Here is a 23698-nt window from a genome sequence, read left to right on the forward strand (position 1 = left end):
GGTGCTCAATAACTATTAAATAGGCCCGATGATGTAAACAGCTCGTTGGGGATGAAGGCCTAGTGCACGGACGGGTTGTCACGGATTAGGTCGGCTAAGCAGGACCCTCAGAGCGTGGCCAGAACGCTTCCGGTGCAGGCGGCTTGGAAGGTAGGTTCTCAAGAGGGATTTACGCGGAACATCCCGATCTGGGATCTCAGGATGAGGGGGCAGAGGCCGCTGGGCCCAAACGGTTTACAGAAGATGGGAAGCGGGTAGAAGGGGAGTTGTGGGGGACGGAGATGTTTCAAGAACTCTGTATTATTGACCAGATTTTCTCTCCAGGGTTAAAACTGGTTCACCCAGGGCATGGAGGGCTGCAGGCTGTGGCCTTATTGGTGGCCAGAAAGCAGCTTCCCTCCGGAGTCGGGGTGGAAATAGTTTTTTCTGCCAGGGGAGGTGGAAGATTGGGAATCTGCCAGGGGATTGTGGGCCTTGTGGGGTCTCCCGAAAACCTCTTATGTCAAACTACCGGCCAACGGTGAGGGCAGCAGCAGAGCCAAGGACACCGATTCCCTGTTTCCCGGGGATGTGGGATGTCGGGACCTGTATCCTCCAGTACAGAGGAATACCGTGCTCTCCGGGAGACCCCACCCTTCGGAGGAGGCGAAGGTTGACTGGGGGGCCAGCTCTTGGGAGTTTTTAAAGAAGCTCTAAAGCTGGCGTATCCCATCTGGGGGCTCCTGCCCTCTGTCAGGTCAGGGCTGCCCCAGAGCTGGAAAACCAAAAGAAAAGTCCCCCAGATCATTCAGTCAGTAGTATTTATCGAGCACTTACTGTATGCAGAGCACTGTACTAAATGCCTGGGAAAATACGAACCAATGACCATCACTCGGGGTGTCCACTGAGGTCAGGTTTCTTCCCGGCCCCCGGCTGAGAGTTTTTGGGGAGAGGAAGCTGACTTGGATATTCTCCCCAGTCTACCGTGTCTGTCAGGTTGGCAACTAAGCTGTTCTGGATCTGGTCCTTCCTTCAGCACTTAGAACAGTGCTTTGCACATAGTAAGCGCTTAAATACCATCATTGTTATTCTCCGTGCGCTGGATCACCTGGGATTTGGAAGCAGTGTGGCCTACTGGATTGAGCACAGGCTTGGAAGTCAGAAGGGCCTGGATTCTAATCCTGGCTCGGCCACTTGCCTGCTGTGTGACCTTGGGAAAGTCAATTCACTTCTCTGTGCTTCAGTTATCTGTAAAATGGGGATTAAGATTGTGAGCCCCATGTGGGACAGGAACTGTGCCCAACCTGATTTGTACCCCAGGTCAGTGTCTGGCACTTAGCGCTTAACAAATAGCTTAAAAAATATTGGAGTCAGGAGCCTTCAGGGAACAAATGATCTTCTCACTGTATACTAGAAATGCTGTGGGACCCGGGGCCCTGATCTTTGGACTTGGGGCTTCTATCTGGAGCCACTCTGGGGTGTCCGCGATGGTTATGGCGGGTGAGATAAAGAAACCTTCTGATCAGCCTGCAGGCTGCAGTGGGGTGAGGACCCGGTCGGAGGGGGCCATCGAGGTATAATAATTATGGTATTAAGTGCTTACTATGTGACGGGAACTGTACTAAGCAGTGGGGGTGGATGCAAGCAAACCGGGTTGGACAAGGCCCCTGTCCCACGTGGGGCTCACGGTCTCAATTCCCATCTTACTGATGAGGTCACTGAGGCCCAGGGAAGTGAAGCGACTTGCCCAAGGTCACACAGAGGACAAGTGGTGGAGCCGGGATCAATCAATCAATCAATCATATTTATTGAGCGCTTGGGATTGGAACCCACGATCTTTTGACTCCAAGGCCCATGGTCTGTCTCTCTAGGCAGGGAGGCAGCGGGGTCGGGGGAAGGAGCCCAGAGCTGGGAGTCAGGTTCCCGTCTCAGTGCGGCCATTAGCCTCCTGGGTGACTTGGGCCAGTCGTTTAACCTCTCTGGACTTCGATTGCTTCTTCTGAAAAATAGACAAAATACCTGCTCTCTTTACCTCTTTGATCGTGAGCCCCGTAAGGGGCAGGGGCTCTGTCTCATCTATCGGTCCATCGGTGGTATTTCTTGAGCGCTTACACCGAGCAGAGTACTAGGTTTAGCCCTTGGGAGAATCCAATCCAGTTAATAAACACAGCCTTTGCCCTCAAGGAGTTTACAATCTGATTATCCCTATCTATTCCAGGGCATGGTTCAGTGCTTGGAGCAGAGTAAGCCCCTAGTAATAGTTGTACCACCACCTTGCAATGAAATGGCACCTGGAGAAGCAGCACGGCCTAGTGGAAAGAGCCTGGTCCTGGGAGTCAGAGGACCTGAGTTCTAATTCTGGCTCAGCCACCTGCCTGCTGTATGCTTGGGCAATTGAATTGGCAAATGGGGGTTAAATTTCTGTCTTCCCTCCACCTTAGACTGTGAACACTGTGTGGGACAGGGATTGTGTCTGACCTGATTATCTTGTGTCCACCCCAGGGCTCAGTTCAGTGCTTGGCACAGAGTAAGAACTTCACAAATGCCACAGTTATGAGCCGTAGCATGCTGAAGCAGTTTCACATCAACTACCTCACTGCTATCGGAGAAGCAGCGTGACTTAGTGGCAAGAGCACAGGCTTGGGAGCTAGAGGACATGGGTTCTAATCCCGGCTCTGCCACTTGTCTGCTGTGTGACCCTGGGCAAGCCGCTTAACTTCTCTGGGCCTGTTACCTTATCCATGAAATGGGGATTAAGGGTGTGAGCCCCACGTGGGACAACCTGATTACCTAGTATCTATCCCAGCGCTTAGAACAGTGCTTGGCACATAGTAAGCACTTAACAAATGCCATTATTGTTATTGGTCCAGGGGGGACAGAGGCTCAGGAGGCCTGGGTTCTCATTACGGTTCTGCCAGGTGGGATCGTGCCATCAGTGGCGACAGTTTTTGACCAAATTAGAGCGTTTGGGGCAGGTTGACAGGCCTAGCAGAAATCCTGAAAAGAATAGCTGGTCACCGTGGGCATCATTGGCCGCAGCTACCGAGGCTTCTAGAAGCAGCGTGGCTTAGTGCAAAGATCATGGGCTCGGGAGTCAGAGGTCGTGGGTTCTAATTCCGGCTCTGCCACTTGTCAGCTGTGTGACTTTGGGCAAGTCACTTAGCTTCTCTGGGCCTCAGTTACCTCATCTGTAAAATGGGGATTAAGACCATGAGCCCCACATGGGACAACCTGCTGACCTTGTATCTACCCCAGTGCTTAGAACAGTGCGTGGTACATAGTAAGCACTTAACAAATACCATTAGTGTCAGAGAAGCAGCGTGGCTCAGTGGAAAGAGCATGGGCTTGGGATCAGAGGTCATGGGTTCAAATTCCGGGTCCGACAATTGTCCGTCTTGTGACTTTGGGCAAGTCATTTAACTTCTCTGTGCCTCAGTTACCTCATCTGTAAAGTGGGGATGAAGACCGTGAGCCCAACGTGGGACAACCTGATCACCTTGTATCCTCCCCAACGCTTAGAACAGTGCTTTGCACATAGTAAGCGCTTAACAAAGGCTATCATTATTATTATTATTCTGGCCTTCCGGTTCCTGGGGGTGGACTAGCCCTGAGGGCGCTCACCTTGGCTGTCGGCTGTGCACGTCACAAATGTTTATATGCCCTTCACAATGCCCCCCAGCCCGCCTGCTTGCTCATTGCTCAGTCCTGCCGAGAAATCCAGAGGAACACAAGTGGCAGAGAAGCAGCGTGGCCTACTACACTTGTTATGGGTAGGGAACATGTCTGCTAGTTCTTTTGTATTGTACTCTCCCAAGTGCTTAGTACAACGCTCTGCATAAAGTAAGCACTCAGTAACCACCACTGATTGATTGAATGAGTGATTGGATAGAGCATGGACCTGGGGCTCAAGGGACCCGTGTTCTTCCGGATCCGCCACTTGTGAGCTATGTGTCCTTGGGCAAGTCACCTAGATTTCTGTGCTTCAGTTACCTCATCTGTAAAATGGGGATTAAGACCGTCAGCCTTGGGTGGGACACAGAACTTTCCAACCAGTTTTATAATCATATAATGTTGGTATTTGTTAAGCGCTTACTAAGCTTCAAAGCCCTACTGAGAGCTCACCTCCTCCAGGAGGCCTTCCCAGACTAAGCCCCCCCCATCCCCCCCCTACTTACCTCCTTCCCCTCCTCACAGCACCTGTGTATATTTATGTATGTTTGTATGGATTTATTACTCTATTTTATTTGTACATATTTATTCTATTTATTTTATTTTGTTAATATGTTTTGTTTTGTTGTCTGTCTCCCCCTTCTAGACTGTGAGCCCGCTCTTGGGTAGGGACCGTCTCTATATGTTGCCAACTTGTACTTCCCAAGCGCTTAGTACAGTGCTCTGCACACAGTAAGTGCCCAATAAATATGATTGAATGAATGAGTGACAGGGACTGTGTCCAACCTGATTAGCTTGTATCTACCCCAGCATTTGGAACAGTGTCTGGCACAGAGCAAGCACTTAACAAATATTATTTAAAAAAAAAACCAGAAGAGAGTGTGCAAACTGTGTATACAGATCACAGTCACACAATTCCTTCACACGGGCTCAGAAGTTTTAGGACCGAGGCTCATCCATTGTTCTTGGTGGGAGACTCCCGTAGTCCTCTCATTTTTTATGCTCTCAGCATCTCCACTTTTCAGAGGAGGAAACTGAGGCCCAGAGAGGTTAAGTGACTTCTCTGTGGTCCCCCAGCAGACAGGTAGCTGAACTGGGACCAGAACCCGAGTCTTCCAACTCCCAGGTCTATACTCTTTCCACAAAACTTCTCTGACTGTCCTTTTGAGGGCCCGCACATTATTATTATGAGTAGTACAATGGTCTTTGTTAAGCACTTGCTATGTGTCAAGCACCGTACTAAGCACTGTAGACAGTGCAGCCTAGTGGATAGAGCACGGGCCTGGAACGCAGAAAGACCTGGGTTCTGATCCTGGCACTGCCACTTGTCTGCTGTGTGAACTTTGAGCAAGTCACTTCACTTCTCAGTGTCTCAGTTACCTCATCTGTAAAATGGGGATTAAAACTATTAGCCCTGTGTGGGGCAGGGACTCTCTCCAACCCAATTCCCTTATATCTACTCCAGCTCTTAGTACAGTGCCTGGCACATAGTAAGCGCCTAAGAAATACCATAATTATTATTAGTAGTTAATCAGGTTGGACACAGACCCTGTCCCACATGGGGCTCACAGTCTAATTAGGAGGGAAAACAGGTAGTCATTCATTCATTCATTCATTCAATCGTATTTATTGAGCGCTTGATTGAATGAATGAATGAATCCCCACTTTACAGATGAGGGAACTGAGGCCCAGAGAAATTCATTCATTCATTCAATCATATTTATTGAGCGCTTACTGTGTGCAGAGCACTGTACTAAGCGCTTGGGAAGTACAAGTTGGCAACATACAGAGATGGTCCCTACCCAACAGTGGGCTCACAGTCCAGAAGGGGGAGACAGAGAACAAAACAAAACATATTAACAAAATAAAACAAATAGAATAAATATGTACAAATAAAATAAATAAATAAATGAAGTAATAAATACATACATCCATATATACAGGTGCTGTGGGGAGGGGAAGGAGGTAAAGGGGGATGGAGAGGGGGAAGAGGGGGAGAGGAAGGAGGGGGCTCAGTCTGGGATGGCCTCCTGGAGGAGGTGAGCTCTCAGTAGGGCCTTGAAGGGAGGAAGAGAGCTAGCTTGGCGGATGGGCAGAGGGAGGGCATTCCAGGCCAGGGGGAGGACGTGGGCCGGGGGTCGACGGCGGGACAGGTGAGAACGAGGCATGGTGAGGAGATTAGAGGCAGAGGAGCGGAGGGTGCGGGGTGGGCTGTAGAAGGAGAGAAGGGAGGTGAGGTAGGAGGGGGGCGAGGTGATGGCAGCCTTGAAGCCCAGGGTGAGGAGTTTCTGCCTGATGCGTAGGTTGATTGGTAGCCACGGGAGATTTTTGAGGAGGGGAGTAACATGCCCAGAGCATTTCTGGACAAAGACAATCCGGGCAGTAGCGTGAAGTGTGGATTGAAGAGGGGAGAGACAGGAGGATGGGAGATCGGAGAGGAGGCATCTCTGGCGCTGGGTGCAAGTGAAATGAAGTGACTTGCCCAAGGGCAGACAGCAGACATAATAATAGTAATGATGGTATTTGTTAAATGCTTACTATGTGCCAAGTGATGTTCTAAGCATTGGGGTAGATACAAGGTAATCAGGTTGTTCCACGTGGGGCACACAGTCTTAATCCCCATTTTACAGATGAGGTGACCGAGGCACAGAGAAATTAAGTGACTTGCCCAAAGTCACACAGCTGATAAGTAGTGGAGTCAGGATTAGAACCCAGGACCTTCTGACTCCCAGGCCCATGCTCTATCCACTAATAATAATAATAATAATAATAATAATGATGGCATTTGTTAAGTGCTTACTATGTGCAAAGCACTGTTCTAAGCATGGGGGAGGTTACAAAGTGATCAGGTTGTCCCACGGGGGGCTCACAGTCTTAATCCCCATTTTCCAGATGAGGTAACTGAGGCCCAGAGAAGTGAAGTGACTTGCCCAAAGTCACCCAGCTGACAATTGGCGGAGCCGGGGTTTGAACCCATGACCTCTGACTCCAAAGCCCGGGCTCTTTCCATTGAGCCACTCTGCTTCTCTGAGCAGTGAAGTGGGAACCGTAGAGCCTTGGGGGTTCGGTTGGTTCTCGGCCAGTGGGAGATGATAATTAGGATGTTTTTTAAGGGCTTATTATGTGCCAAGCACTGTACTAAGCTCTGGGGTAGAGAGAAGATAATCCGGCTCGACGTCGTCCCTGTTTCACATGGAGCTCACCGTCTAAGTGAAAGGGTTAGTTCTGGTGTTTAAAAGTTCAGAGGGCTTGCTGTGTGTCAAGCTACAATTGAAGGTGCCAAGTGGGTAGGGGCTGTCTTCAGGGAATGTGATTTTTTTGTAGGTTCCCGAGAGCCTAGTACAGGGTTCTTTGCAAAATAGGCTCCCAACAAATGTCAGTAATAGAGTATTTTTTGTAATGGTATCTGTTAAGCCTTTACTACGTGCCAGGCACTGTAATAATAATAATAACAATGACATTTGTTAAGCGCTTACTATGTGCAAAGCACTGTTCTAAGCGCTGGGGGGATACAATGTGATCAAGTTGTCCCACGTAGGGCTCACAGTCTTAATCACCATTTTTACAGATGAGGGAACTGAGGCTCAGAGAAGTGAAGTGACTTGCCCAAGGTCACACAGCAGACGTGGCGGAGCTGGGATTCGAACCCATGACCTCTGACTCCAAAGCCCGTGCTCTTCCCACTGAGCCACGCTGCTTCTCTTAGCGTAAGAGAAGAGAAGCACTGTACTAAGTTCTTGGGCCGATACAGATTAATCAGATTGGACAGGTCCGTGTCCCACAAGGGCTCACAGTCTCAGTCTTCAGCGTGGCTCAGTGGAAAGAGCCCGGGCTTGGGAGCCAGAGGTCATGGGTTCGAATCCTGGCTCCACCACTTGTCAGCTGTGTGAACTTGGGCAAGCCGCTTAACTTCTCTGTGCCTCAGTTACCTCATCTGTAAAAGGGGGATTAAGACTGTGAGCCCCGAGTGGGAAAACCTGATCACCTTGTATCCCCCCAGCGCTTAGAACAGCGCTTTGCACATAGTAAGCGCTTAACAAATACCACCATTGTTAATCTTCTAGACTGTGAGCCCACTGTTGGGTAGGGACCGTCTCTATATGTTGCCAACTTGTACTTCCCAAGCGCTTAGTACAGTGCTCTGCACACAGTAAGCGCTCAATAAATACGATTGAATGAATGAATGAATCTCCGTTTTACAAATGAGGTAGCTGAGGCCCGGAGAAGTGAAGTAACTGGCCCAAGGCCACACAGCAGACAAGTGGCGGAGCCACTACCAGGCCCGGGCTCTATCCACTAGACCACACTGCTCCTTGCGTCCTGGTGATCTCTCTGCCCTTCCACTCCTTTGATGACTCACGTTGTGAGGTGTTTTCCCAGAGTACTAACCGTCATTTTCTTTGGTGCAATACAGGCCCATGGCAAAGCTGACCCCCGGAAGTAGCCACAGGCCCCGTTTGTAGGAACCACGAGCCCTCCCGGAGGACCAAACCGTACAGCCGCGGCCAGACGATCGGTCCCGTGCCTCCCGTCCGCCCGGGGTGCCAAATCGGTTGGCCTCGGGCTGCCAGCAGGGAAGCGGGAGGACCAAAGCCACCGAGCCCAGCATGACATCACTCACAAAAGATCCCAGCCAGGAAGACCCGGCCGCCGTCCCCGAGGAGCAGTCCAAGGGGAAGTCATTCTTCGGCTTTCTTACGCACCGCAGCGAAAAATTGGTCCTCTCCCGGAGCGACAGCGCCCCGGAAGAGAACGTCCTGAAGATCACCATCACCGAGACAACCGTCATCGAGTCCGACTCGGGGATATGGAACTCACACGCCCTTCTCTACCTCGTCTTGTGGTTCTTCTTCAGCTTCTGCACCCTGTTTCTCAACAAGTACATCCTCTCCCTGCTGGAAGGGGAGCCCAGCATGCTCGGTGATCCTGGTCGGGGGGCTGCGGGGCAGGGGGCAGGGGACCCGATCTGTTGCGGGGGTGCTGCCGTTCCCTAGGACAGGTCCCACAGGCCCGACAGGACATCTCCGTGGGTTCGGAGAGTGTTTTCTAAGTGGGTCTGGAGCCGCGTGGGCTCCAAGCCACTCATTGTCTGTGGAGGAGGGAATGGGGTTCTAGAGAGCAAGGGGCCACCGTTTTATTTTGAACCGAGGCAAGGTTTCTGCCCCTGACTTCAAGCCGAGTCGCCTTGCGGTCATGACCCACGTAAGGGCTAGACCCTTTCCGCTCCCCGTGTCCGTGGAGAGGGGTCATATCAAATCCAGAAAGGTACCGAGTCCGTTGCTGAGGTTTGGAATCACCCAGACCCCTGCAAAACACAGAGCCTGGATTTTCCCCAGCAGCCAAACTGTCCATCAGAGGTTCGGTTGCCAGGGAAACCCACAGGAAGACCACAGTCGTCATGCTCTGGGCAACAGCTTCTCTGCTTTCTGTGATCTGAGAGGCTGGGGAAGTGTGGGGGTGGGGATGAGGAAGGGCCTGACCTGAGTTCTTTCTGAGTGTGTGAGTTCTCTGTGTGTGTGGTTAGGGGTGCATCTGGGGATCTGGATGCATTTCTGGGGGTGAAAGGGGCCCAGGTGTTGACAGAGATGACAGAGGCAGTAGAAAGAGAGAGATGGGTTGGTTTCTGAAAGAATGGTTGATGAGATGAAATTGAAGGAGCCCATGTAGTTCATGCCCATGCCCCAAGTAGTTAATTCCCATGTGGTAAAAGCAGCCTCCAAGACCGCACGTGCACGAAACAATCTTAAAATAGGGATGTGGCAGAAAATGGATTTTTCCCAGGCTGAAGTACTGAATTTGGGGGAGAGAACTTTCTTTTGGCTCCATGTAGAAGTGGAATGGGCTGGGTTGTCACAGATGGCACTGTTGCTGTTTGGTTGCCTTAAAGGGATCCTCGAATAACTGACCCTCCTTCCTGTCCGGCATCCAACTCATCCTGCTTTTCCATTCCCTCCCTAGGTGCCGTTCAGATGCTCTCCACCACCTTCATCGGCTGTATTAAAATTTTTGTTCCCTGCTGCTTATACCAACACAAAACCCGGATAGCGTACCCACCCAATTTCATCATGATCATGCTCTTTGTGGGCCTTATGAGGTAAACGATCAAGCAATCAGTAGTATTTATTGAACGCTTACTATGTGCAGAGAGCAATATAACAGTACAAAAGAGTTGGTAGAAACATTCTCTGTCCACAACGAGCTTACAGTCTAGAGGGGGGAATCAAACACGTTAAGCAAAGAGAAAGTGTCTGATTCTGTGTGTCCTTGGCCGCTGTCCATCCAGATGTCCTCGTCCTGCGGAAGGACAGAACGCTGCCCTTCCCCAGGGTCACTGCAGTGATGTCCCTCTGTTTGAGACAGATCTCAAGCTTCCTCAACACCGATCAGTTTCCGTGGCTTTTGCTGCCGTAGCTTGCTTGTTCCAATTTGCTTTCCAGCCAGTACAGTTGTTTAGCTTATTGAGGATTGGAGGTAAGACAGCTGCTACTCTAATCACCTACCAAGGTTGACGCAGTATCCTAAACATGGAAAGAGTTCAGCAAAGACAAGGAGGTTACCGTCCAATCAGGGAAGCAGACATAGAAAAATGTTTTCCCAGTAGCAGGAATGGGAGGAAAAACTAGACTACTACAGCAAGTAAAACTTCTCAATCAGGATGAAAGAAGTGAATACAAAATCGAGTGTCCAAATACATATACCTCAGTACCAAAGGGCCAGGAAGGGGAATGAAAGAGCTAAGAACTGTGTGAAGAGAAAATGACTGCCATTGGGTTGCTCGTCCAATGAAATTTGGAACAGCCCTTCCCCTCCTTGTACCTCAGAGAACAGAGCAAGCTTAAGACAAGCCCTTGTCCTCCTTCCCTTTCCCTCTCCCTCCTTCCCTTCCTTCCTCCCATCTTCCTTTCCTTTCTCCCTTCTTCATTTTGTCCCTCCATCCTTCCCTTTCTCCCTCAGCCCTGCCTCTCCGGCAGTCCATCTCTGTGGCTGCTGTTGATAGACCTGACCATGCCCCTGAACACTCGCCTCCCATGAGTGAGCATGTTTCTGAACAGAAACCCCTCCTGCCATACGGCAGCAAAGCTTCCTGGAAAGAGGAGGAATTCGCCCTCAATGTCGGGGCTCAACTCTTTGATTTTGAGTGGAGTGAAGAGGTAGGAGGGAGGCCTGTAAGGGAAGAGCGAGCTAGGCTGGGCTTGGAAACAGAAGGTAGACCTCAAAAAGGGGACAGGTCTGAAAGAGCTGTTTTTTCCAGCCCCATTCGGAAGCTGTGGTTGTGAAACCCAGGGTGAGTGAGGCTGGAAGTTCAGCTGAAATAAATGTGGGGGCAATGATGGAGATGCCCCCATAGCTGGGAATCTGGAGGGTGTCATCCCACAGCTGGAAACCAGGGACCACGGGCCCATGTCACCCCCATAATTTGGAAACCCAGGGGGCATGCCTCCATCACCCCCACGTGTAGGACTGGAAGGGCACTGACTTCCATTGTCCATAATCCTGCCAAGAGAGCTTAGCATGCCTACTTATCTGCCCTCAGCTGCAGAATTAACTCCATCAGCGTTGGCTAAGGCTGGCCAAGGACGCGCGATGTGATCAAACTCCTTCCCCCTTGGTGTCTGGAAACTGAACAAGATGCGAGTGCATGGTATGATAAATCCCAGATTCCAGTTAATGTCTGTTTTCAGGTTCGCCACAGTGGTCCTAGGCCTGGTGAGCTTGAAGAACGTGGCCGTTTCGTTCGCCGAGACAGTGAAGAGCTCAGCCCCGATTTTTACCGTCATCATGTCCAGGATGATCCTCGGCGAATACACTGGTAGGTGCTTTGTTAAACCTCTGGGGTAAAGGAGGCCACCTGAGTCTCCCTCCCTCAGCCCAGAATTGGGGACTGTGCAAAGGGGACAGGGCCACAGGGCTGCCACTATATCCCCTGGTTTGAGAAGCAGCTTGGCCTAGTGGAAAGATCACGGTCCTGGGAGTCAGAAGACCTGTGTTCTAATCCCGGCTCTGCCACTTGTCTTCTGTGTGACTTTGGGCAAGTCACTTCACTTCTCTGTGTCTGTTTCCTCATCTGTCAAATGGGGATTCAATACCTGTTCTCCCTCCTACTTAGACGATGAGCCCCCAGTAGAACAGGGACCATGTCCAACCTGATTAATTTGTATCTACCCCAGCGCTTAGAGCGGTACTGGGACAACAGATATAATAACGATAATTACTGATAATCCCCTTCATCACCGTCTTCGGGAGATGGAGTTGAAAAAGGCTCTGGCGTTCCTGAGAGCAAGATGGGTGTGGCTTCAGCATTCATAGATGATGGCTTATTAATAAACCTTGTTAATTTGGACTCCCTGCAGTTTGAAATTTGTCACAATCTGAGCTGGGGTTTCCCGATAATAAAAATAATAATAATTATGGTATTTTTTTAAGTGCTTACTATGTGCAAAGTACTGTTCTAAGCATTAGGGTAGATACAAGGTAATCAGGTTGTCCCACGTGGGGCTCACAGTCTTAATCCCCATTTTGCAGATGAAGTAACTGAGGCACAGAGAAGTAAAGTAACTCGCCCAAAGTCACACCTCTGAAAAGTGGTGGAGCCAGGATTAGAATTCACGACCTCTGACTCTCAAGCCCGTGCTCTTTCCACTAAGCCACACCAACGCAGCATAATAATAATAATAATCGTGGTACTTGTTAAGTGCTTACTGTGTGCCAGGCACTGTACTAAGCACTGGGGTGGTTACAAGCAAGTCAGGTTGGACATGGTCCCTGTCCCGCATGGGTCTCACAGTCTTATAATAAATATATAAATAATAAATGATATAAATACTGGCCCTCCAAAAATGGCTGCCATGAGGAACCAGCAGTCGCCACCGAAGCTGTGAAAATGGAGAAGGGAAGAGAATGAAGAAAGGGGAAAAGGGGATGGGGCCGGAGACAGAGAAAAAGGAGAGGGGGCCTGTGAGAGAGCAAAGCAGAGGGACACCAGCTGAGGGTGGGAACAGGGAGGAAGTTAGAGCGGAGCAACTGCTGGGGTTTTCAGGCTTCAATCAGTAGTACTTATGAATATCTACTGGGTTCAGAGAACTGAACTAAGTGCTTGTCACTAAGTGCAGATAAGAGAATCCAGGACCACAAGGACCTTGCCATAATAATCATAATAATGGTGGTATTTGTTAAGCGCTTACTCCGTGCCAGGCACTGTACTAAGCGCTGAGGTAGGTGCAAGATAATCAGTCGGACACAGTCCCTGTCCCACCCGGGCTCACGATCCATGTAGGAATGTAGCTTCAGTCTGCCCCGTGTCCTCCCCAAGGGCTGCGAAGATGGGCAAGGTGGGTGAACATGAGAGGGAAAGATCCATTGATCAGACCACCTTCCCTTTCTGACTGAATCCACACCCCCTAGCTTTTCAGTTTTCCTGCTGAAAATGCCTTTTCTCCTCTCCCTGTCTCGGAATTAGCCGAAAGAATGCTCCATACCATCTATATGTTCAGGCTAAGAGGCAGACATACAACACCAAAGCGTCATTTCAGAAAATCATTTCTACTTTTGGATTATCCAGTGATTTAGGTTGGTCCTCCCCTCCTCTAGTCCAGATTAGGGAGGTTCTGCTCTCGCTCGGCCTATCTCTATCTGCATCTCAGCTCTCTCCCTCCTCCCCTCCTCTCTCTAACTCACGTAGAATTATAGCACTTTTTTGACTTTTCTTCTGACTGCTCTTCCCTTCCCTTCTGGTGTTATAGAAAAGAAAACCCTTGATTTTTGAATTTCAGGAAGCGAGACCAGAGTTCGCTGTCACCCGTCGCCCCAAGGGTCACCTTGGGACATTCGTCCAGCCAGAACTCTGGTTGTCCTTCCAGCAACAAGACAGGAACACTTAGGCTGATGGTCCTGGAAACGCGCTTTAAAGTTTCAGTATTGTTATTTGAATTTCCATTTGAGGTCTGCTGGTGAATCTGTCCCTCATTCCCGTCATGGGAGGGCTGGCCCTCTGCACAGCTACGGAGCTCAGCTTCAACGTCCTGGGATTCTCGGCTGCGCTGTCTACCAACATCATGGACTGGTGAGGAGAAGCGGGCCGGGGCATCGGGATGAGAGGGCCGGAGAACCGAGCGGCAGATCTGGTTTCACTGTGCGGGGAACTTCCCCATGGTCCCTAAAAGGACAAAGAGGGAGAAAAAGGCATCCTGCACCTTCTGGGTCTCTAGACTGTAAGCTCACTGAGGGCAGGTAACATTTCTACCCACTCTGTTGATTGTCCTCTCTCAAGCAGTTAGTACAGTAAGCACTCAATGAATACCATTGATTGATTGCTTGATTGATTTCCCTGGCCAAGCGTGCAGGAGGGACGTTGGCTGGTTGTCAGAAACTCTGTTGCTAGCCGGTCAACTGGTTGATCAGTTGATCAAGGTAATAATAATTGTGGCATTTGTTAAGTGCTTAGTATGTGTCAAGCACTATACTAAGTGCCGGGGTAGATACAAGATAATCAGGTCAGACATAGTCCCTGTTCCACCTGGGGCTCGCAGTCTAAGAAGGAGGGGGATTAGGTATTGAATTCCCATTTTACAAATGAGGAAACTGAGGCACAGAGAAGTTAAGCAAGTTGCCCAAGGTCCCACAGCAGACAAGTGGCAGAGGCCTTCTCACCTTATCGTAACAATAGCTATGATCAATTTTTCCCTCCCTGGGTAATAATTTTGGTATTTGTTAAGCGCCTACTGTGTGCAAAGCACTGTTCTAAGCGCTGGGGAGGATACAAGGTGATCAGGTTGTCCCATGTGGGGCTCACAATCTTAATCCCCGTTTTACAGATGAGGTAACTGAGGCACAGAGAAGTGAAGTGACTTGCCCAAAGTCACACAGCTGACAAGCGGTGGAGCCGGAATTTCAACCCATGACCTCTGACTCCAAAGTCCGGGCTCTTTCCACTGAGCCCTGGGTGTCATCTTCAACTGCTCACTTCCCAGTGTCTCCTTCTCTACTACTTCGGAGCATGCCCATGTAGCCTCTCTCCTAAAAAGCCCTCCTTTGACCCCGCTACCCACTCTGGTTTTCACCCAATCTCTCATTCATTCATTCATTCATTCATTCAGTCAGTCAGTCAGTCAGTCAGTCATATTTATTGAGTGCTTACTGTGTGCAGAGCACTGTACTAAATGCTTGGGAAGTACAAGTTGGCAACATATAGAGACGGTCTCTACCCAATAGCAGGCTCACAGTCTAGAAGGGGGAGACAGACGACAAAACAAAACATATTAACAAAATAAAATAAATAGAATACGTACAAATAAAATAAATAAATAATTCCTCTCCAAACTCCATGAGCAAGTAATCGACACCCACTGCCTCCACTTCCTCTCTTCCAACTCTCTGTACTGGGGCAGTTCTGGATCTCCTTTTATTCTCCAACTACACCCACTCCCTTGGAGAACTCATTCAATTCCCCAACTTAAGCTACAGTCTCTATGCAGATGATTCCCAAATCTACCTCTCCAGCCCCAATCTCTCTCGTTCTCTGCAGTTTTGCATTTCCTCCTGCCTTCAGGACCTCTCTACTTAGCTGTCCTGCTGACACCTCAAACTTGACATATCCAAAACAGAATTCCTCATCTTCCCAACCAAATGCTGTCCTCCCTGTCTCACAAGCTCAAATCCTTGGCATTAGCCTTGATTTATTTCTCTCATTCATTAGAGAAGCAGCGTGGCTAGAGAAGCAGCGTGGCTCAGTGGAAAGAACCCCGGGCTTTGGAGTCAGAGGTCATGGGTTCAAACCCCAGCTCCACCAATTGTCAGCTGTGTGACTTTGGGCAAGTCAGTTAACTTCTCTGTGCCTCAGTTACCTCATCTGTAAAATGGGGATTAAGACTGTGAGCGCCCCATGGGACAACCTCATCACCTTGTAACCTATCCAGCGCTTAGAACAGTGCTTTGCACATAGTAAGCGCTTAATAAATGCCATCATTATTATTATTATTCAACCCACATATTCAATCTGTCATGAAATCCTCTTGGTTCTACCTTTACAACTCTCTAGAATCCAACCTTTGAGCTCCATCCAAGCTGCTGACCCGCTGATCCAAGCACTTATATCCCACCTTGACTACTTCACTGGCCTTCTCGCTGACCTTACATCCTGTCTCTTCCCTCTTCACTCTGGGTCATTTTTCTGAAAAACCATTCAGTCTATCCATATTTCCCCACTGCTCAAAAGCCTCCAATGGTTGCCCATCCAGCTCCACATTAAACAGAATTCCTTAGCATCGACTCTAAAGCACTAGATCAGTTCTACCCTTCTTACCAAACCTCGCTGATCTGCTACAACCATACCTACACACTCCACTTCTCTAACACTAGCCTAATCTCTGTATCTTAATCTCGTCTCTCCCACCACCGATCCCTTGCCCAATTTATCACTTGTGCGTGGAACTCCCTCCCCTTCACATCCGACAGACCACAGCTCTTCCCGCCTTCAGAACTCTCCTAAAATCCCGTGTCCTCCAAGAGACTTTCCCAAAGCCCTTTATTTCCCTTATCTGCCCTCCCTGTTGTCAACTCTGTACTTGGATGTGTACCCCATAATAATTGATGATGATGATGATGATGGCATTTATTAAGCGCTTACTATGTGCAAAGCACTGCTCTAAGCGCTGGGAGGTTACAAGGCAATCAGGTTGTCCCACAGGGGGCTCACAGTCTTAATCCCCATTTTACAGATGAGGTCACTGAGGCACAGAGAAGTTAAGTGACTTGCCCAAAGTCACACAGCTGACAGTTGGTGGAGCCGGGATTTGAACCCATGACCTCTGACTCCAAAGCCCGGGCTCTTTCAACTGAGCCATGCTGCTTCTCATAATTATATATTATAATATAATTATAATTATTATAGTAATAATTATAATTACTATGGTGTTTGTTAAGTACTTACTATGTGCCAGGCACTGTAAAAAGCGCTGGGGTAGATAAAAGCAAATTGGGTTGGACATAATCCCTGTCCCATGTGGGGCTCACAATCTCTATCCCCATTTTACAGATGAGGTAATTGAGGCACAGAGAAGTGAAGGGACTTGCTCAAGGTCACACAGCAGACAAATGGCAGAGCCGGGATTAGAACCCATGACCTTCTGACTCCGAGGCCCGTGCTCTATCCACTACGCACACCATGCTGCTTCTCAGCTCGTAAGCACTTTGATACTCACCCCAGCCCCATAATACTTAAATATTCTTATCCTCTACTACTTCCTGTATCTGTAATCTATTTTAAGGTCCATTTCCCCTTATAGACTGTAAACTCTTTGTGGGCAGGGATCGCGTCTTCCAACTCTGTTTTATTTTCCCAAGCACTTGGCACAGTGCTCTGCACAAAGGAAGAAGTGCTCAATAAATACCACTGATTGAGAGTTTCTGAGCACCTCCTGAGCATAGAGCACTATACTAAGCACTTGTGGGAGTACAACAGAAACAAGACAACAGTTCTCTGCCTTCAAGGGGCTCACAGTCTAATGGCTGAGGGAGGCAGATACCAATTACGAAAACAGGAGGTTGGATGAGGCTCTATAGCTGGATGTTTTGTTAATATGTTTGGTTTTGTTGTCTGTCTCCCCCTTCTAGACTGTGAGCCCACTGTTGGGTAGGGACTGTCTCTATATGTTGCCAACTTGTACTTCCCAAGCGCTTAGTACAGTGCTCTGCACACAGTAAGCGCTCAATAAATACGATTGATTGATTGATTGTGAGGAAGATTCATTCATTCATTCAATCGTATTTATTGAGCGCTTACTGTGTGCAGAGCACTGTACTAAGCACTTGGGAAGTACAAGTTGGCAATATATAGAGACGGTCTCTACCCAATAGCGGGCTCACAGTCTAGAAGGGGGAGACAGACAAAAAGCAAAACATATTAACAAAATTAAATAAATAGAATAGTAAATATGTACAAGTAAAATAGAGTAATAAATATTTACAAACATAAATACAGGTGCTGTGGGGAGGGGAAGGAGGGCAGGGGGGATGGGGAGGGTGAGGAGGAAGATGAAACAGCTGAGTAAATAATTGAACATTAAAGTAAAAATATATATGTGGGCCAAAGTGCTGAGGTTAGGAATAAGATACATAAGTGCTAGCGCATCCAATCAGCGTCCAGCAGCGGAAAAGATGAGGAGGGAGGTGGACAGAGGCAATCGGGGAAAGGAACGTAGAGTGTTAGGAGTCGGAGGGGCGTGCTGGGATCTCTCAAGTTCCTCTCTGCAGCCACCGTGCTCTCTTTCCCACCCAACCCCTGTCCTTCCCCTGACTTTCCCATCTGTAGACCACACCACCATCATTCCTGTCTCACAAGCCCGTAACCTCAGTGTTATCCTTCATTCCTCCCTCTCATTCATATTCAATCCATTGCTAAATCCTGTCGGTTCGACCTTTTCATTCATTCGTTCATTCAATCATATTTATTGAGCGCTTATTGTGTGCAGAGCACTGCACTAAGCACTTTGGAAGTACAAGTTGGCAACATAGAGAGACGGTCCCTACACAACAACGGGCTCACAGTCTAGAAGGGGGAGACAGACAACAAAACAAACCATGGGGACCTTCACAACATCGATAAAATCCACCCTTTCCTCTCCACCCAAACTGCTACCACATTAATCCAAACACTTATTCTATCCGGCCTTGATTACCGCATCAGCTTTTCGCTGACCTCCCGGCCTCCTGTCTTTCCCCGGTGTAGTCCATAGTTCACGCTGCTGCCCAGGTCATTTTTCTACAAAAACATTCAGGCCACGTTTCCCCACTCCTCAGGAACCTCCAGTGATTGCCCATCCACCTCTGCATCAAACAGAAACTCTTTGCCATCGACTTTAAAACACTCAATCACCTTGCCCCCTCCTACCTCACCTCGCTACTCTCCTACTACAACCCAGCCTGCACACTTTACTCCTCTAATGCTAAACTTCTCACTGTACCTTAATCTTGTCTATGTCACCACTGACCCCTTGCCCACAACCTGCCTCTGTCCTGGAAAGCCCCCCCTCTTCGTTTTTCTGTCAGACAATTACTCTCCCCCTGCTTCAAAGCCTTAATGAAGGCACATCTTCAAAATGCCTTTCCTGACTAAGCCCTCCCTTCCTCTTCTTCCACTCCCTTCTGCATTGCCCTGACTTGCTCCCTTTATTCTCCCCCTTATCCCAGCTCCGCAGCACTTCTGTACAGTATCTGTAATTTTATGTATTCGTATTAATATCTGTCTCCCCGTCTAGACGGTAAGCTCTTTGTGAGCTGGAAATGTGTCTGTTATATTGTTACATTGTACTTTCCCAAGTGCTTAGTACACTACACTGTGTACTCTGCACACAGTAAGCGCTCAATAAATATGACTGAGTGACTGACTGACTCTTTCTCTGATCGCATTAGTCCGGTGACAGTTTCGTGCGATCAGATGGTCGGTCCAGCACGTTGGAAGGAGGGCAGGGCCGAACGGTGTACCTGCCCAGGACCGTTAATTGCAGCAGCAGGGCAAGGAACTTCTGCACGCCCGGGGCACCGCTCCACTCAGAACCAGAACGGATGGAAGGGGCCCCACAGGGCCGGGAGAAGGGCATCACAGGGCTGAGTGGGATACACAGGCTACATCGACATTGAGAAGCAGCGTGGCTCAGTGGAAAGAGCCCGGGCTTGGGAGTCAGAGGTCATGGGTTCACATCCCAGCTCCATCAATTGTCAGCTGTGTGACCTTGGGCAAGTCACTTAACTTCTCTGTACCTCAGTTCCCTCATCTGAAAAATGGGGATTAAGACTGTGAGCCCCCTGTGGGACAACCTGATCACCTTGTAACCTCCCCAGCGCTTAGAACAGTGCTTTGCACAAGGTAAGCGCTTAATAAATGCCATTATTATTATTATTATTATTGTTATTATTATTATCAACACCCCTCATCTTAAAATGGGGATTAAGATAAAATGGGGATTAAGACTGTGAACCCCATCTGGGATAGGGGCTGTGTGCAACCTGATTAGCTTGTATATACCCCAGCTCTTAGAACAATGCTTGACACATAGAAAGCGTTTCTATTTATTTTATTTTGTTAGTATGTTTGGTTTTGTTCTCTGTCTCCCCCTTTTAGACTGTGAGCCCACTGTTGGGTAGGACTGTATATGTTGCCAATTTGTACTTCCCAAGCACTTAGTACAGTGCTCTGCACATAGTAAGCGCTCAATAAATACGATTGATGATGATGGTGATGATCCTTACTAAGAAGCCGTTTAGCGTGAGAGTTCACAGCCTGAGGGAAAACAGAAATCAACCAGTCAATCTGGAGTATTAACTGAGCGCTTCCTGTCAGTGCTGGATAAAGTACAACAGTAGCAAGCTCCTTCCCTCAAGGAGCTTGCAGTCTCATGAGGGAGATGAACCTAAATTATTTACATAAAGCCAAAGCCAGAGGGAGAGCAGGGATAAAGCAGGAAGCACAAACAGCTGAACAAACAAGTGAACGTAAGGATAGAGAAGCAGCGTGGCTCAGCGGAAAGAGCATGGGCTTTGGAGTCAGAGGTCATGGGTTCAAATTCCGGCTCCGCCAACTCTCAGCTGTGTGACTTTGGGAAAGTCACTTAACTTCTCTGTTCTAGTTACCTCATCTGTAAAATGGGGTTTAAAACTGTGAGCCCCCCCGTGGGACAACCTGATCACTCTGTAACCTCCCTAGCGCTTAGACCTTGTAACCTCCCCAGCGCTTAGAACAGTGCTTTGAACATAGTAAATGCTTAACAAATACCATCATTATTATTATTAGTAGTAGTAGTAGTAGTAGTATTTATAAATGGAAGGGGACTTGGGTGTGGTGAATTAATCAGGGAAGGTTTCGTGGGGAAGGCGGGATTTCAGGAGGGCTTTCAAGATGGGGAGAGCCACGGGAGGGTCAAGAGCCAGGCATGGTTAGAAGGCAAATGTGGGAGGAGTGAAGAGAACAAGCTGGAGAGGATTAGGGGGCTGCTGTGTAAGGTGAGGAATGCTGAGGGAGAGCCGGCTCTGGAACATGATTTCAGAACACTCCAGAATAAAATCAGCTACCTCAGCTCTTGAGTATTTGCGGCCCACACGCAAGCAACGTTTTTATTGTTTTGTATTTCTGGATGAGTTTTCCTCCCAGCTGGTAGCAGAAAGATTTGCTGCGGGAACTGCTCATTGTCTCCAGGCTTCACTTTTTGCTTTTTTTTCTTGTGGTTTCCCAGTCTACAGAATGTTTTCTCCAAGAAGCTGCTCAGTGGGGAGAAATACAGATTTTCGTAAGTACCCAGAACGGCTGAAGCCTTGAGTTAGGCCGATCTAGAGTGTTCACGAGGCCGACTGCGCTGGTTTTCAGAGCGGCAGTGGTGCTCCCGCCAGCCCTGTCTAACCCCAGGTGATGGGTGAACCCTTTGGAGAAGTCTGGAGTTCCCCCGACTCTTTTTTTTTTAGTGGCATTTGTTAAGTGCTTACTATGTGCCAGGCACTGAATTCAGCATGGGAATAGATACAAAATTTTCAGGTTGTACCCAGTCCATGTCCCACATGAGGCTCACAGTGTTAATCCCCATTTTATAGATGAAGTAACCAAGGTGAAGAGGAGAGAAGTGACTTGCCCTAGGTCACGCAGCAGATAAGTGGCAGAGCCAGAATTAGAACCCAGGTCCTTTTGACGCTAAGGTCCATGTTCTGTCCATTAGGTCATACTGCTTCTTTCCCTGTTACGCAGTAGCCCCACCGTTGTGAAATGTTGGCGGCTGGCTTTGGAAGTGCTCACCCTCCCCATCCTTATAATAATAATAATAATGGTGGTATTTGTTAAGCGCTTACTATGTGCGAAGCCCTGTTCTAAGCGCTGTGGGGGTTGCAAGCTGATCAGGTTGTCCCACATGGGGCTCACAGTCTTAATCCCCATTTTACAGATGAGGTCACTGAGGCACAGAGAAGTTAAGGGCTTGCCCAAGGTCACACAGCTGACAAGTGGCTGAGCTGGGATTCGAACCCATGACCTCGGACTCCCAAGCCCACGCTCGTTCCACTGAGCCCCACTGCTTCCCCCGCTTTGTTTTGTTTGCTGCTTTGTTTGTGGAACAAAGACAGACTCTGTCCTTAATTCTCCGTGGCGCGTTATAAAACCACTTGTCTTCCGAAAGGCTTTTAGCCTGGCTCCCTGTGGAATGGCTTTTTGAAGCCGGCAGGCCTGGTTTACCCACCCGTCCTGCCCACTCCGGACAGAGCCCGGAATGTCCTGCGGTCAATCACTAGTAAGTGTCGAGCAGCTACTGTGGGCAGAGCACTGTGCTGAGTGCTGGAGAAAGTAAAAAGGGGTCAGAAGACCCAGTCCCTCAAAGAACTAATAGCCTACCGGGGGAGATGATGATGAGATGTTTCCTTACGGGGTTTGTCTGTCCCTCTGCAGCGCCCCGGAACTCCAGTTCTACACCAGCGCGGCGGCGGTCATCATGCTAATTCCAGCGTGGATCTTTTTCATGGTGAGCACTGTCCCAGGAAAGGGCACCACGGACCATCCGGTCGGGCTCTGTTCACCCTGTTCCCGCTCGGCGGGCGAATGGGTATGCCCAGGCTGCCTCTGTGAGTGCCACTGTCTCTTTTGGGCAGGGGAGGTGTCATCCGGGGTCCTCCTGCTGAGGAAGAGCAGAGGACGGAGAGAGAGAGAGAGAACCCAGCCCTGCCCCGGGGAAGGCCACTGGGGAGGACTACTGATTTTCCCCGCTGACTTGCCACTGACAGAATGGCACAGAGCATCAGCTGGCTTTGGCGGGTGAAGGAGTTGGGGTTTTCAGAGCTCCTGCACTCTGAGGCTGAGCCAGAGGCAGGAGAATGTGCTTCTCCAGAAAAGGATGTGCCAGGCAGGGCCAGGGCGTGCCAGGCCCGAGGATGCGTAGTATCTTGGGAACGGACTGTGTATCGGCTCGCGTCGCCAGAGCCATCACCCCGTAGCTCAGGAAGGCAGATGAGGCTAACAGAGGGGGTCACGGGCCCCTTCTCCCACCCCGTCCAGGAGGCCGGGCAACCTCCAGATCTCAGGCTCGAGGGATCGGGATTTTGGTTTTTGCTTCCGACCCCCTTAGGATGTGCCTGTGATCGGTAAGAGCGGGAAGAGCTTCAGCTACAGTCAGGACATCATCCTGCTGCTCCTGATTGACGGCGCCTTGTTCCACCTCCAGAGTGTCACCGCCTATGCCTTGATGGGGAAGATCTCCCCGGTCACGTTCAGGTAACTCAGACTCCCCAAAGAGGGCGGCCCAAGGAGACATATAAGTAGATTGGACTCAGTCCCTGGCCAGCTGGGACTCCCAGTCTGACAGGGAGAGAAAACAGGTTTTTTCTCCCCATTTTACAGGGAGGAAACTGAGGCACAGAGCAGATATGTGACTTGCCCAAGGTGACATAGAACAGATGGCAGTACTGGGACTAGAACCTTAGTCTCCCTGCTCTTTCCACTAGACCACACTGCCTCCCCCATCATGCTTTTCTTTCCTCCTCCATCTCCTCTATCCTCCATCAATCACTCCCTCCAACCTCTCACCCTCCCCCATCCTCCCCAACTTCCATGGGACAACTAATATGTCACCATTAACACACTGCTCTTCAGCAGCCAGACAGAGAAACAATAATGCCCTCTGTGTTTAAGACCCCCAAAGTGGCCTCTTCCAGGGAGTGAGAAGCAGCGTGGCTCAGTGGAAACAGCACGGGATTGGGAGTCAGAGGTTGTGGGTTCGAATACCGACTCTGCCACTTGTCAGCTGGGTGACTTTGGGCAAGTCACTTCACTTCTCGGTGCCCCAAGTTGCCTCATCTGTAAAATGGGGTTTGAGACTGTGAGCCCCACGTGGGACAATCTGATTGCCTTGTATCTCCCCCAGCGCTTAGAACAGTGCTTGGTACATGGTAAGCACTTAGCAAATACCATCTTTTAGAGAAGTAGTGTGGCTCAGTGGAAAGAGCCCAGGCTTGGGAGTCTGAGGTCATGAGTACGAATCCCGGCTCTGCCACTTGTCTGCTGTGTGACTTTGGGCAAGTCACTTAACTT

The 23698-nt window shown here is 49.4% G+C and overlaps 1 protein-coding gene across 2 annotated transcripts in view; it reads left to right on the forward strand.

Moving 5' to 3' along the window:
* The window catches only part of LOC119928241 (solute carrier family 35 member E2A-like), a 39731-nt gene that overhangs the window by 13802 nt on the left and 2231 nt on the right, over nucleotides 1-23698 (forward strand). The window contains exons 1-8 of one of the 2 annotated variants that reach the window (XM_038746332.1): nucleotides 3729-3749; nucleotides 8063-8568; nucleotides 9607-9742; nucleotides 11331-11458; nucleotides 13588-13708; nucleotides 20871-20924; nucleotides 22064-22136; nucleotides 22737-22882. In XM_038746332.1, coding sequence (XP_038602260.1) covers nucleotides 8256-8568; nucleotides 9607-9742; nucleotides 11331-11458; nucleotides 13588-13708; nucleotides 20871-20924; nucleotides 22064-22136; nucleotides 22737-22882 — 971 coding nt within the window. In that variant the 5' untranslated portion in view covers nucleotides 3729-3749; nucleotides 8063-8255. Of the gene's footprint in view, nucleotides 1-3728; nucleotides 3750-8062; nucleotides 8569-9606; nucleotides 9743-11330; nucleotides 11459-13587; nucleotides 13709-20870; nucleotides 20925-22063; nucleotides 22137-22736; nucleotides 22883-23698 lie in introns of those variants that run through there. The other variant, XM_038746331.1, reaches the window with a different exon arrangement.

Source organism: Tachyglossus aculeatus, chromosome 5 (genome assembly GCF_015852505.1).
Source record: "Tachyglossus aculeatus isolate mTacAcu1 chromosome 5, mTacAcu1.pri, whole genome shotgun sequence".
In the NCBI taxonomy this organism is placed as follows: Eukaryota; Metazoa; Chordata; class Mammalia; order Monotremata; family Tachyglossidae; genus Tachyglossus; species Tachyglossus aculeatus.